The sequence below is a fragment of the Euprymna scolopes genome, chromosome 4 (assembly GCF_053919585.1).
Source record: "Euprymna scolopes isolate OS-2025 chromosome 4, ASM5391958v1, whole genome shotgun sequence".
Lineage (NCBI taxonomy): Eukaryota > Metazoa > Mollusca > Cephalopoda > Sepiida > Sepiolidae > Euprymna > Euprymna scolopes.
Window position 1 is genome coordinate 32927997 of NC_136485.1, and position 14996 is coordinate 32942992.

The 14996-nt window shown below is 36.1% G+C and overlaps 1 protein-coding gene across 2 annotated transcripts in view; it reads left to right on the forward strand.

Moving 5' to 3' along the window:
• The first annotated feature begins 597 nt into the window (after nt 1-597).
• Nucleotides 598-14996, forward strand: part of LOC145266995 (opioid-binding protein/cell adhesion molecule homolog) — a 112219-nt gene continuing 97820 nt past the window's right edge. The window contains exon 1 of one of the 2 annotated variants that reach the window (XM_080122884.1): nt 598-1380. In XM_080122884.1, coding sequence (XP_079979010.1) covers nt 1329-1380 — 52 coding nt within the window. In that variant the 5' untranslated portion in view covers nt 598-1328. The remainder of the gene's footprint in view (nt 1381-14996) is intronic. The other variant, XM_080122894.1, reaches the window with a different exon arrangement.

The following is a 14996-nucleotide window of genomic DNA, read 5'->3' on the forward strand; positions in this document are numbered from 1 at the left end:
TTGTGCGTTTATTAGTTATTAATGACTTTATTCTCGTGGCAATTGTTTGGTGACCGGGAGGTAAAGGCTTAGCAAATGGAATCAAAGATGGCTTCCTGGCTGAGTTCGAAAATACCGACAAGCAGGTATTTTCATCTTACACTGAGGATTGCGTAAGCATAAAATACTAGTGTGTTTAGGTATAAAGGAATAATTACTATTTAATTATAATATATATATATTACACGCTTACATATATGTATATATGCAAATACATATATATATATATGGGGGGTCTGTATTTTGGTAGGTGGAGATGTATATGTGGTGTGAATATGTAGGCACATATGTTCACGTTTCTCTCACACTAGAATATTATGAACAAGCCTCTTCGCGCACACTAATTGACTCGCCTTTTTACCAAATATCACACAAACTTGGAACTGTTTAAGTGACATGTTCGCATTTCATATATATAATCATATATAATGAAAGCTTTCTTTCTGTTTCCCCCATTTCACACCCCTCCCTTTCTCTCTCTCTCTCTCTCTCTCTCTCTCTCTCTCTCTCTCTCTCTCTCCCACTTGTTCTCTCTCCTTCACTTTTCTTTAGTACTTTTCCTCTCGCGTCATCGTACCAATAGTCGTATGCGCCGTAGCTAGTGGAGTCTGCACTAGATAAATATATTTAGACGTTGTTTTTTTTTTCCTTTTTTTTTATAATTATTTTTTTTTATTTTAAAGAAAAAGAAGAAACCATTACAAGAAAATGTTGTCTTCGCTAATAGATTTACATAGACGCGCTCCCATCCTCGGACAGCTTCGAGTTTCGTTTATTTAAGGCTATTGATCCGGAAAACAGAAATGAAAGTAAGAGGGAAATGCTATGAGATGTACGTACCGACATAAGCAGAATCCCATGCTCTGTCTTCCTCTTTTCCTTTTTTTTTCGTCTTTCTTTTCTTTCTGTCAACTTAAAAATCACATACATAAACATTTACGCGCTCATATTCGCACAGTAAGAAGGATATAGTCGCGGAAGGGCAAAGGATACACTCCGCGATATGTGCCGGTATATCTAACCCTGCTTGTGGTGGTCGAGAACTACAGACAGTAAAGATGATAAAAAGAAGAAATGTGGTCTTAAAGCCGTAACTCTTTTTTTCCTTTCACTCTGTCGTTAAACGGTTTTTAACTAGAATTATATCGAAGCTATCACTTCGCTTCGCGCACAGTCAAAGAACTTCCAAAACATTCGAACACCCGAAGAGATTTGGTCAAAACGAACTTCTTCCTTTTGTATATAAAAAAAAAGTTTTGTTTTTATACGAACGATTTATTACCAGAAGCATGTCTGTGACAACTTTAATACTTTGCTACGCAGTTTTTTTCAGTTGCACCGGTAAGTAAACAATTATTTTTTTTTTTAGCGCGGACGTATAAATGTTCATATTTTGAAAGTTCGACTTCTCTTAAATATTATTGTCTTTTTTTTTTTTAATATCTCTCGAATTAAAAAAAAAATATGCGGTATTTTTTTTATGGTACGAGACCACTTATTGATCCGTGCTGAAATAATAACGTTATTATTTAGAAAGCCATTCTTAACATGGGGAGGGGAGGGTGTTTTGTAGCTATTCTGTATTTAACTTGACAATATGATTTTTAAAAAAAGACATAATAAAACTTTAATTAAACTTGAAAATACAATTTAAAAAATAGCGCGGATCAATAAGTGCATTAGCACCTTTTTATATATTATATAATGTTGTCCTTATTGTTTTGGTCCTGGGTATGACCTTAAACTATATCCGATAGTGAGGCTCCAGCTTGGGGGCTTTGGGGAGTGTGGAGCCACCCTTTAATTACCATTGCTCCCAGGTCCACTCTGACACGTAGTATTAGTATCTGTTAGAGTCCCAACTATTAGTTAAATAGAAAACAAAACAAATATATTCTATTAAAATTTTTTTCTTCAAAATAACTGGATTCGGCATAAAATAACATGAAAAGGGTTGATATGGCGTAAAACAAAAAGAACCAACCAAGCGTATTTTGGTAAAAGATTATTCTGACCAATAAATCAATCCTGTGAGAACTACGCAGAAGAGCAACTGCGTGCGCACATATTAAACGTTAGTTCCAGTTTCATATTTTATACTAAACTTTTTAGCTCGTTATAAACGGGCCAATGTTATAACTAGTGTTGACATGATTAATCGAAATCGGAAAAATTGGGACATTTGGCAGGATCGAAATCGGTATCGGAAAAATTGGTACCTATTTTCCGATGCCAAAAACGATTCTTTTGATTGCCTTTATTCATTTGATTTTGTTAAAGCAAACTATTCCATTGCTGGTAATAATGATAAAATAATAAACATTTATTGATTATAAAATACCAGTAAAACCAAAATCGACAGATTACTTTCCACAAATAGAAAAATATTTGCATATTTATCATGTGTTTTTCCGGAAATCGGGGAAAATAACGATTCTATACTTATATATTTAGAGATTTATAAAGAATCGGAATTGGCACTAAAAATTGTATCAGAATCGAGAATTTAGCACGGAATCGGTAATTATATTGGAATCGTTAAAATATTGGAATCATCCCATCACTAGTTATAGCCCGCTGAATTAGAAAGTAGAGTAAATGTAATATTGTAACTAATCCATATTAATCCATAACTGTGCATTGGACGAATACCAGAAGACTTAATCCGCTATACCCTATCATCACAATGGTGTATATAAAATTCAAACAGATCGACCAGAAGTTCCCGGGAAAAGTTATAGAGTAACTATCGTATTTTGGTGACTAATCGCTATAATTCCTTAATAATCCCTTGTAATGGTTTGAACGGATACCATAATATTTAGTTCGCTGTACTGTATCATAACAATAACCATACAAAAGTACGACCAAATTGCTTTACTAGTTTCCGAGAAAATGTGAAACGTTAAAGAAAACACACAGTCTTTGAACTAATACACACACACACACATATATATATATATATATATATATATATATATATATTAGTGATGGGACGATTCCAATATTTCCCCGATTCTGATACAATTACGATTCCGTACTAAATTACAGATTCCAATACAATTTCCGAATTTCCGATTCCGATTCTTTATAAATCTCTCTCTCTCTATCTCTCTCTCCCTCTCTCTCTCCAACTATATATATATATATATATATATATATATATATATATATATATATGTGTGTGTGTGTCTGTGTGTGTGTGTAGTTGTATTTTTCTCCGCTTACCATAAAACACACATGTTAAATGTGTGGAACGTAAAAACATACTCCTGGATGATAATCTATCGATTTTAGCTTCACTGCTGGTTTAAAATTAATAAATATTTATTATTTTATCATTATTACCAGAAATGGAAGATTTAACATTAAACAAAATGAAAAAAAATATATTTTTAAAAGAATCGTTTTGGCATTGGAAAATCGGTAAAAAAATTTTCCGATTCCGATACCGATTCTGATACCCGCAAATATTTTAGAGGATTAATTTCATATTGTCTCCCATAATGATTTTTTCAGATATCTTAGAAATCTTCACAATTGTTGATATAAAAAATGTTACTTGTGCAATATTTGATTCGCGTGCTGAAATAATAACGTTATTATTTAGCAAGCTATTCTTAACATGTTGAGGTGATGGTGTTTTGTAATTATTCTGTTGTGTCAAATAATCTATCTTTATATATATGTGTGTGTGTTCGTGTGTGCACATTTCCCTACCAAACTGCTCGGTCAATTTTCAGTCTACAGACTCGAGATTTGACATAAGGGATATTGAGATTTTGGGAAATGCTTTTTAATCAGTTTTCGGCCAGAAATTTAGCTGTAAAGGCGTCAAAGTTTTGACCTTTGAAACTCAAGCAAACTCCTCCACGAAATGTGGGTCTAAACACTTGAAATTTTAGACGTAGTTTACTTAGACATGGATTAAACTTTTTAATTGTATTTGAACAAAAAACAATAAGTTTTAAGGCGTCAGAATTGGGATCAAATTTAAAAAAATAAAACATTGAACTCTGCGGTCCCTACCAAATTACTCACCCAATTTTTGGTCTAAACATTTGAAATTTTACATAAAATGTATTCAAACAGAGAACAAGCTTTTTTTATTTATTTTTAGCCGAATATTTATCTGCCAAGAGATCAAAGTTCAAAAGACTTTACCTTTGCAGTCTCTAGCAAACTATTTCGCCAATTTTGGGTCTAAACATGCAACATTTTACATAAACAGTATTCAGGCATGCAGCAAGCCTTTAAATCAGTTTTGGACGAAACATAATAGTTTACTAAAGATGGTAATCCCATGAGAAAACCGAAAAAAATAATAAGGAATTAATTAAAATGAATGTTTAAAAGAATATGCAAATTATCTAGATCTTTTGATACGGAATGCAATTCCACGACTCATATATAATAAAGTTGTGTTTTAAATCAATAGAAAATTGGGTTTTTTTAATATGAAAATCAATTCACACAAAAAACTTATAGGAGTATAAATTATTTGTACTCATTTTGTATATTTACACAAACTTTCGTCAGTGATTTTTCTCTGTAAACAATTAATCATGTTCTCGGTAAATTCGGTTACAACAAGTATCCCCGAGTTATCCGGTCCTCTCCACCTCTTTCAATAACTTTGCAAATTAATTTGCATTTTCACAACAACCGTTTTCAATTGAGTTTTCGTTTACACAGACTATTGGCCTTTACTGAAATTTGGGTATGAAAGAAGGTACCCCAGGGTCCAAACTCTTTTACACGCATTCATTGGAAGTCTGGTTAGTGCTTTCTCTCCTCAGTCTGTACTCCTTTCCTATTCAAAAATATTTAGCGTAGCCCCTGTCTATGCAACTCTCTGTTGTTGCTGTTGTTATTATTATTATTATTATTATTATTATTATTATTATTATTATTATTATTATTTACTCACTAGGAGTTTTCACTTAGACTATGATAAAAAATTTCTCTTAGAAAAATCTGTGGTGTTCTCTGGAGTCTGAGTGACTTCAAGCCTCACAAGATTTACAGTACTCACCACCTTTTTTTAATAAACTTTCCTAATTAATTTCCGTTATCGCATCAACTGTTTACCATTGATTTTTAATTTGTAGCGCCATTGGTCCTTGCTGGAATTTGGGTGACAATAAACCTCCATAAGATGGTAGTACTCTTCTCACTCATCCAGCCGCTTCTGGTCAGTGCTTTCCCTCCTCTCTATCCTCCTTGATCCTCTTCGACTATTTCGTTTGGTGCCAATCGATGGACACTTCAATTTTTGTTGGCGGGAGGTGTCTTGAAATTATGTAATTTCAGTTTCCTTGATTTCATGTGGTGTTTCTTGGTGTTGTTCTTCTACTTCAGTTTCTTTATATTTAATTTATTCCGTTTAAAGAAAACATTACAATTTAAAAAAATCCAATATAAAATTAAAACATTCAAAAAAGTAAAATCTCCAACAGACAAAACAAATTTAGGCACGAAGTTTCTTGTTTATATATTTGGTTAGCACGTGTATCTCATGCGTATTAGCCTCCGCATTCAAACGAGTTTCTTTATATTTCAGCCATTTTCTTTATTGTTATGCGTTGATTTCGTGCCTACCAAGTATTATCTCTATATAAAAGTGATCATAGAGTTTCGATTACAGATATTATAGGGCTTCTCTTCCAATTGAGATGAAAGTTGTTTAAGTTACATAAATATAAATTTATGAGTATTTCATTTAAATGCTTGAATCTATATTTACAGCCATATGTGATAATGTCTATTATATAAAGGAAAACTTGTCTCTGTGTGTATGTACGGTCGTCTGGTATGGAAAATGGCTGAAGCGATTTGATGAAATTTTATACGAAGGTACTTTATGTGCCTGATAATGTTCTTAGCGCGATCATAATATCAGCAGCTGTGAAAAAAAAATGGCATATGCAAATTAGCTACAGCCGGCGTGAGGGCGGGAGAAGAAAAGTGTACACCAGGCGAAATGGAGCATGACAAGAGACATTTTAAGTGGTGTCGAAACAATTATAACGGTAATTAAAAAAAAAAAAATGGTTGAGGAAGCAAAAAAGGCAGACTCGGATTTTATTTATTCCTATACTTTTGTGTGTATCTAGCGGAAACGTTACAAAATGCACGGGAGATTTTGAAGTGCATCTGAGAATGTTTCTATACTACACAAGCCGAACACAAATACATATAAAATCAACAGCAGACTCTTTGATATGACAGGGGCGCTTTTCGAAATGAATGTTTCTATGTAAAGCAATATTGCATCACGATACTTGAATTTTCATTTTAAACTTAAATTCCATCCATTATCATGAGACATGCTGTAAGGCTAGCCATATGAAATCAACAGTAGGTTCTTTTATATGACAGGGTTGCGTTCGAATCAATGTTTCTGTTTAGAGAATGTTGAACAAGGATACTTGACTTTTTACATTTTTAACTTTAATTCAAGCCATTACATGTAAAAATTAATTTTATAAAATCAACAGTAAGTTCTCTACAGTGCAATGTAGGCTACAATGTATTGTGGACTAAATCACTTCGAAGAGGCGGGTGAAACGTCCTCCCGTTGCACCGCGATGAGTCCCCAACTTGAACAGTCAGTTGAGTTGATTGGAAAATGGGCATTTCATCGATTTCGATGACAATAAAAAATGTGGGAGTGTTGAACATTCGTTGATCCTCGTTAAATCTTGGTCACGTCGAGTCTTTCTGCTAGTTAAATAGTATGATAAATATTAGATAATATGATTTGTTGTGTGTGCCTTTTATTTTTTAATACGCTGAATATTTCTTTTTTTTTTGGGGGGGGGGGTTAAAAATGCAAGTAGATTTCAGTTTCTTATCCGGTACCTATATAGCTAAACAAATTAATGCGTTGACGTGTATGACGTGTATGAATGATCGTTACGGTCTACAGTACTGTTTATGAACTTTTCACATTTCTGAAACTCCTCCAGTTACAGTGATCTTCCAAAGCACCTTTACATAAAATATTTTGCAGCCCTACTGATTCATTTCTCTTTCATAATTCAAACAATAATGTCTTGATTTCATATGATTCGCTGATGTACAGTTTTATGTTTGCTTCCTAAGCCACAGTTGTTTTTTTTTTACTTTACCAAATGTATGCCGCAAATATATTTCCGGTAACTATTATAATTGTTTTGCTTTTTTTTCTCAACATTATGCAAATATATAAAGGTATGAAAAAAAAAGGTTTGAAAAACTGAAAAAGCCGCTTTTTCAGTATCCCTTATAAGAACCCTAGCCATACCCTTAAGGAACACTAGAGGGAAAACCCTTGTATAAAGAATAACGTATAATCAGTATTGTACTATTTTACCATCTGAATCAGTTATCTATTAGACGTCAATTAAACACGAGAAAGCATAATTGATAAAAAAAAACGTGGACTTATTTCCGCCATTTTGGATTAAGAAAACTACTTATTTCTTACATATTTCTATATTTTGCTTAAAACGTGCATAGCAATATTTGATTAAGAAAATTACACAAAATTACATTCACTTTTATAGATTTATTAAAATTAGTTTATTATTACTCACTAGTCAGAGGCCCTGATGACGGTTGCTTACTGACAACAGTCGGTGTTTCCTGTGTCTGAGTCTCCCCAGATTCCCAGTGGTGTCCACCCATTTCATCATCTTTACAAATAAATTTGCATCATCACAACAATCGCTTACCATTGATTTATCGCTACTTTTAATAGAATTTGCTTTTTTATGATTAATCTGATTTCCACTAGCACTAAGTAACTACATGTTGAAGATGCAAATGTTAGTATGTTAATGGTGCTGTATACTAAAATTAAGGTTGTAATAAGCCTCGCCCAGGTTTCAGTTCTTTTTTTCACTCATTCCAGCTGAGTCTAGTCAGTGATTTATCTCCTCAACCTTCCCATCATTCTCGATCCTTTTCGACTATTTGGTGTGATACCAATTCATGTGGGTGTCTTAGTTCCATGCGATGTTTCTCTATATTTTTGTTTTACGCCTGTTCTGATTTCTACATGGCAGGTTTGCATTTGTAGTTAATGTGTATTTGTCTTTGCATTCAACAGGTAATATTAGGTTGGTAGAAAAACAATATCGTTTTCTCACATATGATATTTTATATAGGATTTCTGAATTAATTCATTGACATATATAGCCTTGTTACATATCAATTTGAAGACCATTCTTCGTGTAATTTGTTACCGTTACCAATCTCTTCATTCATTTTTTAGGCTTTTTGACAGCATGGATAAAATTAAAATCCGCACGATTTTCTTGTTCCAGTTCAAACTAGGTCGAAAAGCTGCCGAGACAGCTCGGGATATAAATTGTGGGTTTGGCCCAGGGACCACTAACGAACTTGCGACACAAAGGTGGTTCAAGTACTTTCGCAATGTTGACGAGAACTTCAAAGATGAGGACGGTCGCAGCCAGCCGACTGCGGTTGATATAAAACATTTGAAAGCCTTAATTGAAGCAGATCTCAGAAAAACCACACGAGAAATTGTTGTTGAACTCGAGGTCGATCACTCAGCAGTCGTTCGCCATTTAAAGCAAATAAGGAAGTTAAAACAGTTGGATAACTGGGTGCCACATGAATTAAATGATAATAAAACAAATCGTCGTCTTGAGGTGTCTTTTACGCTCCTTCTGCGCAACAAAAACGACCAATTTCTCGAGCGGATTGTGACGTGTGATGAGAAGTGGATTCTCTACGACAACCGACGTCGTTCGGCACAGTGTTTGGATGCCGGAGAAACTCAAAAACACTTTCCAAACCCGAAATTGCACCAAAAAAAGGTTATAGTGACTGTTTAGTGATCTGCGGATAATCTCATCCATCACAGTTTCTCGAATATGGGGGCCAAACGATTACGGCGGAGGAGTACTGCCGACAAATTGACGAAATGCACTAGAAGCCCGAGATTGGTCAATATAAAGGGACCAATTCTCCTCCATCTAACGCTCGTCAGCATGTGGTATAACTGACCCTGCAGAAGGTGAACAAATTGGGGTACGAGACTTTATTTCATCCGCCATATTCACCGGTCCTCTTGTCCACCAATTATCACTTTTTTAAGACTCTAGATAACTTTCTTAGCGTAAAATGCTTCAAAGGCCGAGGTGATGCTGAATCGGTCTCCAATAACTTCACCGCTTCCAGAACTCCAGATTTCTATGCTAAGGTGATAAATAAACATATTTATCGTTGGCAAACATGCGTCGATTCTAACGGTTCTCATTCCAATTAATAAAGTTTATTATGAAAAGAGTTTTAATATTTTTAATTAAATCTCAAAAACGACTTTATTCTTGAACCAACCTAATAGTTTAGCCGTTTTTAGCATTGGTATATGTTGTTTCTTCTCAGCTATCTCCCTGCTTCCAATTTTTATTTGATAATAATCTGTGGTGATCCCTAGAGTCTCAGTGACAATAAGTCTCATTGTTATATGTTTTCATAGTTGTCTCTACTTTTTGTATGAGTTTCCTATGATATTTATTTTCCTTGAACATCAGGTCAATTCCTTTGACTGTAAACAGTCAAGCTTATGTTGTTCCTAACAAGCAAGCCGTTTTCCAAAATTGGAAGGGAAATTGTCGCGGCAATCTATTATTGTGGGTTTGCTGTATGGTCCAAGCGTTGCAATTACAACTGGACTCATATTGAAATCTTCACATTTCCGTAGTCTAATTGATATCCATTTCAGGTATTGATATTTATTTTTCATGGTCTTCCTATCGCATTCTGGTATCAAGAGGAGAGGTTATGTAAATGGTTTAGGAAGTTCTCTTGCTTTTGTTTAAAAAATTGCCTATTAATAGGGGCGAAAGTTATAAGATGCATCTTGCATGTTTAAAGTCAAAATGAATTTAACCTGAAGAAACTCCCAGTAAAAACATCAAAATTCGAGAATATTATGAATTTATATTAATCGTAGTAGTAATCATTCTGAGTGCGTTTATCAACGTCTCCCTGAAAATAGCTGGGATTTATTTCCAGAGGATTTTCCTCAATCCCGGCTCAAAACCAGGGCCTTCAAAGATCAAGGGTTTTCCTAAGGACGTTGGTGATACATACAAAAGCAGGTCTGAAGACCGCCTAAAATATGCAGGACTCGTAGTCTGCAATTGTCTTTCCAGGCGACTTGATACTACTCCTAGTGTCCCAACTACGCCCTGGATTATTTGTGTTTTAACCTCGTTATATCTCCAAGGCCAATGGAGCATAGTTGATCCACTGCTCATTGTCCTTCTCTCTCACATTCCTGTTCCAGGGTACTGAGAAGCCTATAATTTGCCAGTTTTTGAGACCTTGTCAATGACGACCAAATCCGGACGATTATGTTCTAATTTCTTGGTCGTTATGACACTTTTATGCCACCATACCTCTACATTTCCATCCTCACTTCATCAGGCACCTCCTCAAACCACTTTCCAACACATTTCACCCCAACCTTCTTACATACCCTCCAATATATTCGGAGTACCATGCGATCTTGTCTTTTGCGATACCCTCTCTGGGCCAATCTGCTACACCCTGCGGCAAAGTGCGCAATTGACTCTCTGGCCGTACCACAAATTAGCCATTCTGCAGCAACTTCCTTTCCATTGAACCACTTTTTTGAACAGTCGTGTTCCAAATGCATGCTCTTGTGCTGCACAAACAATACCTTCAGTACTCTTATCCAGATACCCAGCTCTAAGCCATCGCTATGATCTTTCATCAGCCACATCTGCTATATCCTGGAACAACTTTCCGTTCATTTTTTCTCTGTTCATACTTTCACATACTCAGCCTTGGTATCACATAGTCCTACTTCATCAGTCACAACCTTGAGCATCCACTCCTCACTTTTACCCACATGCTTCTTCAACAACATCCCCCCAGTTCTAACGCAATCTTTTACATTTACAATCATCTTCCACCTCTTTTGATACAGCCTCGCTACACTACTTCGAGTGTGGAATATACCAAACATTGCTTAAACTTTTCTTGTTTTGATATCCATGATGCCTACATCCTCCAGCATTCCCAAATACTTATACCCTGTATTTTCTATTTCTTTCACAATTTCTCCATTTGGCAGCACTATTCCATTCGAATAAAACTTTACTCCGGTTTTCATCACCAGTACCGGACATTTACTAATCCCCATCTCCGCACCGATGTCTTCCGAGAATGTCCCGACGAGCTCTAACTGTTTCTCCATTTCCTTTTCTTTTCTACCGAATATCCTCAAATCATCCATAAACAGTAGATACTCGAGGAGTCTGCCACCACATCCAAACTTATACCCCAGCTTCTCTCTCGTCAAGATGGTTCTCGATGGCATCATTATCATTACAAAAAGAAGTGGAGATAATAAATATCTCTGAATATTCCACGTTTAATGCCAACCTGCCCAAGCACCTCCCTGTTTGCTCTCAGCACCGTTTTCCATTGAGATTTACTTGTCTTCAAAAGCCCCATAACATTCCCATCAACCTTCATCATCGATTGTGTTTCACTGATTCATGAATGAGGAACCATGTCGTAAGCTTGTCTGTAATCAATCCATGCTACACTCAAATTTCTATTCTTCTGCCTTATCAATCATTAGTTGATCCTTGGTATCTCTCAAGATTTTTACCGGCATCTTTTCCGCTTAACAGCTTCCACGTTAGTTGTAATAATAATAATAATAATAATAATAATAATAATAATAATAATCTCAAAAAGACTAAGAAAAAATGGAATTGATGAGAATACTGAGATAATGCAAAGGGAATATAGAAACTGCAGAAGAAGTGAACAAAAAGTAATTCCTATTCCTCTCACCCAAAAACTGGTGTCAGCACGACTGCCAGAGTCCCAAATAGTTGAAGGGTCAAGGAGAATTGAAAAGCCCAAGGAAGGAAAGCACTATCAAGACCTCCATCGGATGAGTGCGAAGACGACTGGGCATTGGCGGAGGCGGATAGCCACTCAAAATCTAGTGAAGATGAGAGGCCGCTACCAACAAGAAAGCAAGGCCCAACTCTCTTCCTGATCTACATCAATGATCTCCCAAAACACACACTAAAATCTTTCGTTGACATCTATGCTGATGGCACGACCATCTATAGCAACATATCAAAGGCCGTAAATGATGATGTTCTCTCTGATTATCTCTCCTCTGATCTTGAGCGCGTGGTACAGTGGGGAAAGAGGTGGCTGGTTACCTTTACTGCATCTAAGACCAAGCTCCTATCTCTACATCATAAACGCTCTGATCCCCATCTGGTATCAATTGAAATGGATGACTCTCGTCTAAGGGAGGCCCCAGGATTTGATAAGCTCCTGGGTTTGACCTTTACACCTGATCTTAAATGGAACACCTACATCAAGACTGTAGCCAAGGTCGCTGGGAAAATGGTGGGATCCTTCTACCGCTCCAGAAGATATCTCACTAATGATGCAATTCTCTATCTATATAAGCGCCAAGTACGCCCAAAGATGGAGTATTGCTGCCACATCTGGGCGGGGGCTGCAAAAAACAGCCTATCCTGCCTTGACGGAGTACAAAATAGACTCCCTGGCTTGGTGGGGGATGCCCTTTTCTCTACCCTGCAACCTCTCTCCCACAGAAGAGACGTAGCGAGCCGGTCATTGTTCTATCGTTATTTCCATGGCAGGTGCTCGTCTGAGCTCCATTCTCTGGCCCCCCCTCGCCAATCTTTCTCAAAAAACACCTGACTAGCTGAAACCACCGTCAATAACTTTCCACACTCCCTATTTGTGCCTAAATCAAAGCGTAGATACCATGAACAAAGCTTCTTTCTTAGAACTGCACGCCTGTGGAACTCTGTTCCGCTTACCTGTTTCCCTCCCGACTTCAACCTGGATGTCTTCAAGTCCAACACAAACAAATTCCTAATGAACCGCCCCCTCTAAGTAATGACACCTCACCAATTCTCCACTACTATTGCTACACTATCCCTTTGATTACTGTACACACAATAACCCTTATCCCTGAGTGGTCATTAGGCCTGGATAAGTGGTGAACTCCATGTAAAATAAAAGGGATCAATGTTTGTTATGATCACGTAAATTAATTTGCAAATGGTATAGAAAGAGAGGAGTACTGAAAATCTGATAGGACCTGTTACCCCTAAGACTCTCGAAACCAATACAAATTGTTCTCAAAGAGAATTCTTTGATTGTAGCCTGTCTGAACACTCTAGTAAGTGAAAAATAATAACAGTAAGAAGAAAAAGAAGAACAACAAATAAGAAATAAAAAAAGAAAAAAAAGCCTGCCAAATCGTTGACTTTGCTGTTCCAGCTGACCACAGGATAAATATCAAAGAAAATGAGATACAATGCAAATACACAGAGCTAGCCAGAAAGCTGAGAGGCATAAGGATGATGAAAAATCAAGATGGTTCCTATAATAGTAGGAACAATCTGACAATCCCGAAAAACCCCTGAAAAAAAGATTGGGTGAATTGGAATCAGATGAATGGCAGGAAAGATACAACGAATAACAATAATGGAAACAGCTGAAATATTTTTAAAAAAATCCCTAAAACACACGAGCAACATGCGCGGCCCAGAGGAGATGCTGCAGAGAAAAACACATGGAACCAATAATAATGCATACATGTAAGCTCACTGCCTCCTCCCCGCTGCCTCCAATTACTCAATTACCGCCGACCCTAAAGAAAAAAAGAATTATGCTAATTGAAAAGGGTCCTGAAGGATGGAAAACCCGAAGAGAGAGCACTGAGCAGACCTCCGAAGGACAAGTACCAATAGAACTAAGACCTTAGGGAGGCTTATTGACACTGAAATTCCAGTAGAGACAAATGGCTGGTGCTGGCGAGAAATCAATGGTAAGCGCCTGTTGCGATAATGCGAATTCATTTGAACCTGTCATCGAAAGAGATGGAGAGTACTGGAAATCTGGGGAGACTTGTTGTCTCTGATCTCGCTCGTTGAACATTGTCTCCATATTTTCAAACTCGATCTCCTCCGAAACTAATAGATGCAGAGCGGCGCTTAGAGCCTCCTTGATTAATTATTTATAGACCGCTCTTTCATGAGTCTTTAGCCGATTTAAATAGTTTTTTAAGGGTTAAAATGAGTCAAAATTGAAAATATTGCTATACATTTTGTACATTCGTCTTGGTGTATTTTAAATCTTTAATTTTTAATCATCTATATGCGTGACATATTGGTACAGTGGTAACGTCGCCAGCTTCAAATGCTGAAGTTTGGCTTTCACTTTCAATAATATCTGATGTCACCAAAATGCTATTCCTTTTTTTTTTAGTTTTGAGAAATCACGACTCTATAATAATAGGAAATTTTGACGAATTAAAAAATAATCAAGTGTATTTTACAACCGGGCAGTGCCGGGCGCCCCATCCGCTTGTTTAATATATGAAAGATGGAATTTTTGTCTGTCTGTTTGTCTGTCTCCATATTTTCAAACTCTATCTCTTCCAAAATTAAAAGTCACAGACCGGCAGTAGGGGCATCAAATTATTGAATACACCGACTTTTTTATGGCTCTTTAGCCGATTAAAATAGAAATAAAATATTGATGTCAGAATTGAAAAAAAAAAAACGTAGTACATTTTCTACATTCGTCTTTGTTTATTCTTAATTTTTTTATTTTTAATCAGTTCATATGCGTAATGCGTATCCCGTTGGTACGGTGGTAACGTCACCAGCTTGGAATGCTACAATTTATGTTTCAGTTTCGATTCTAGTTAATGGCAACTTACTCTTTTTTTTTACTTTGGAAATTACGACTATATAATAATATATACGAAATCTGAACAAATTAAAATATCATATTTAACCGTATTTTACGACCGGGCAAAATCGGGCGCCGCCTCCGCGCTAGTAACTGATAAAAGAGACATCAAAAAACTCTAAATTACATAAGAATAGACTTAC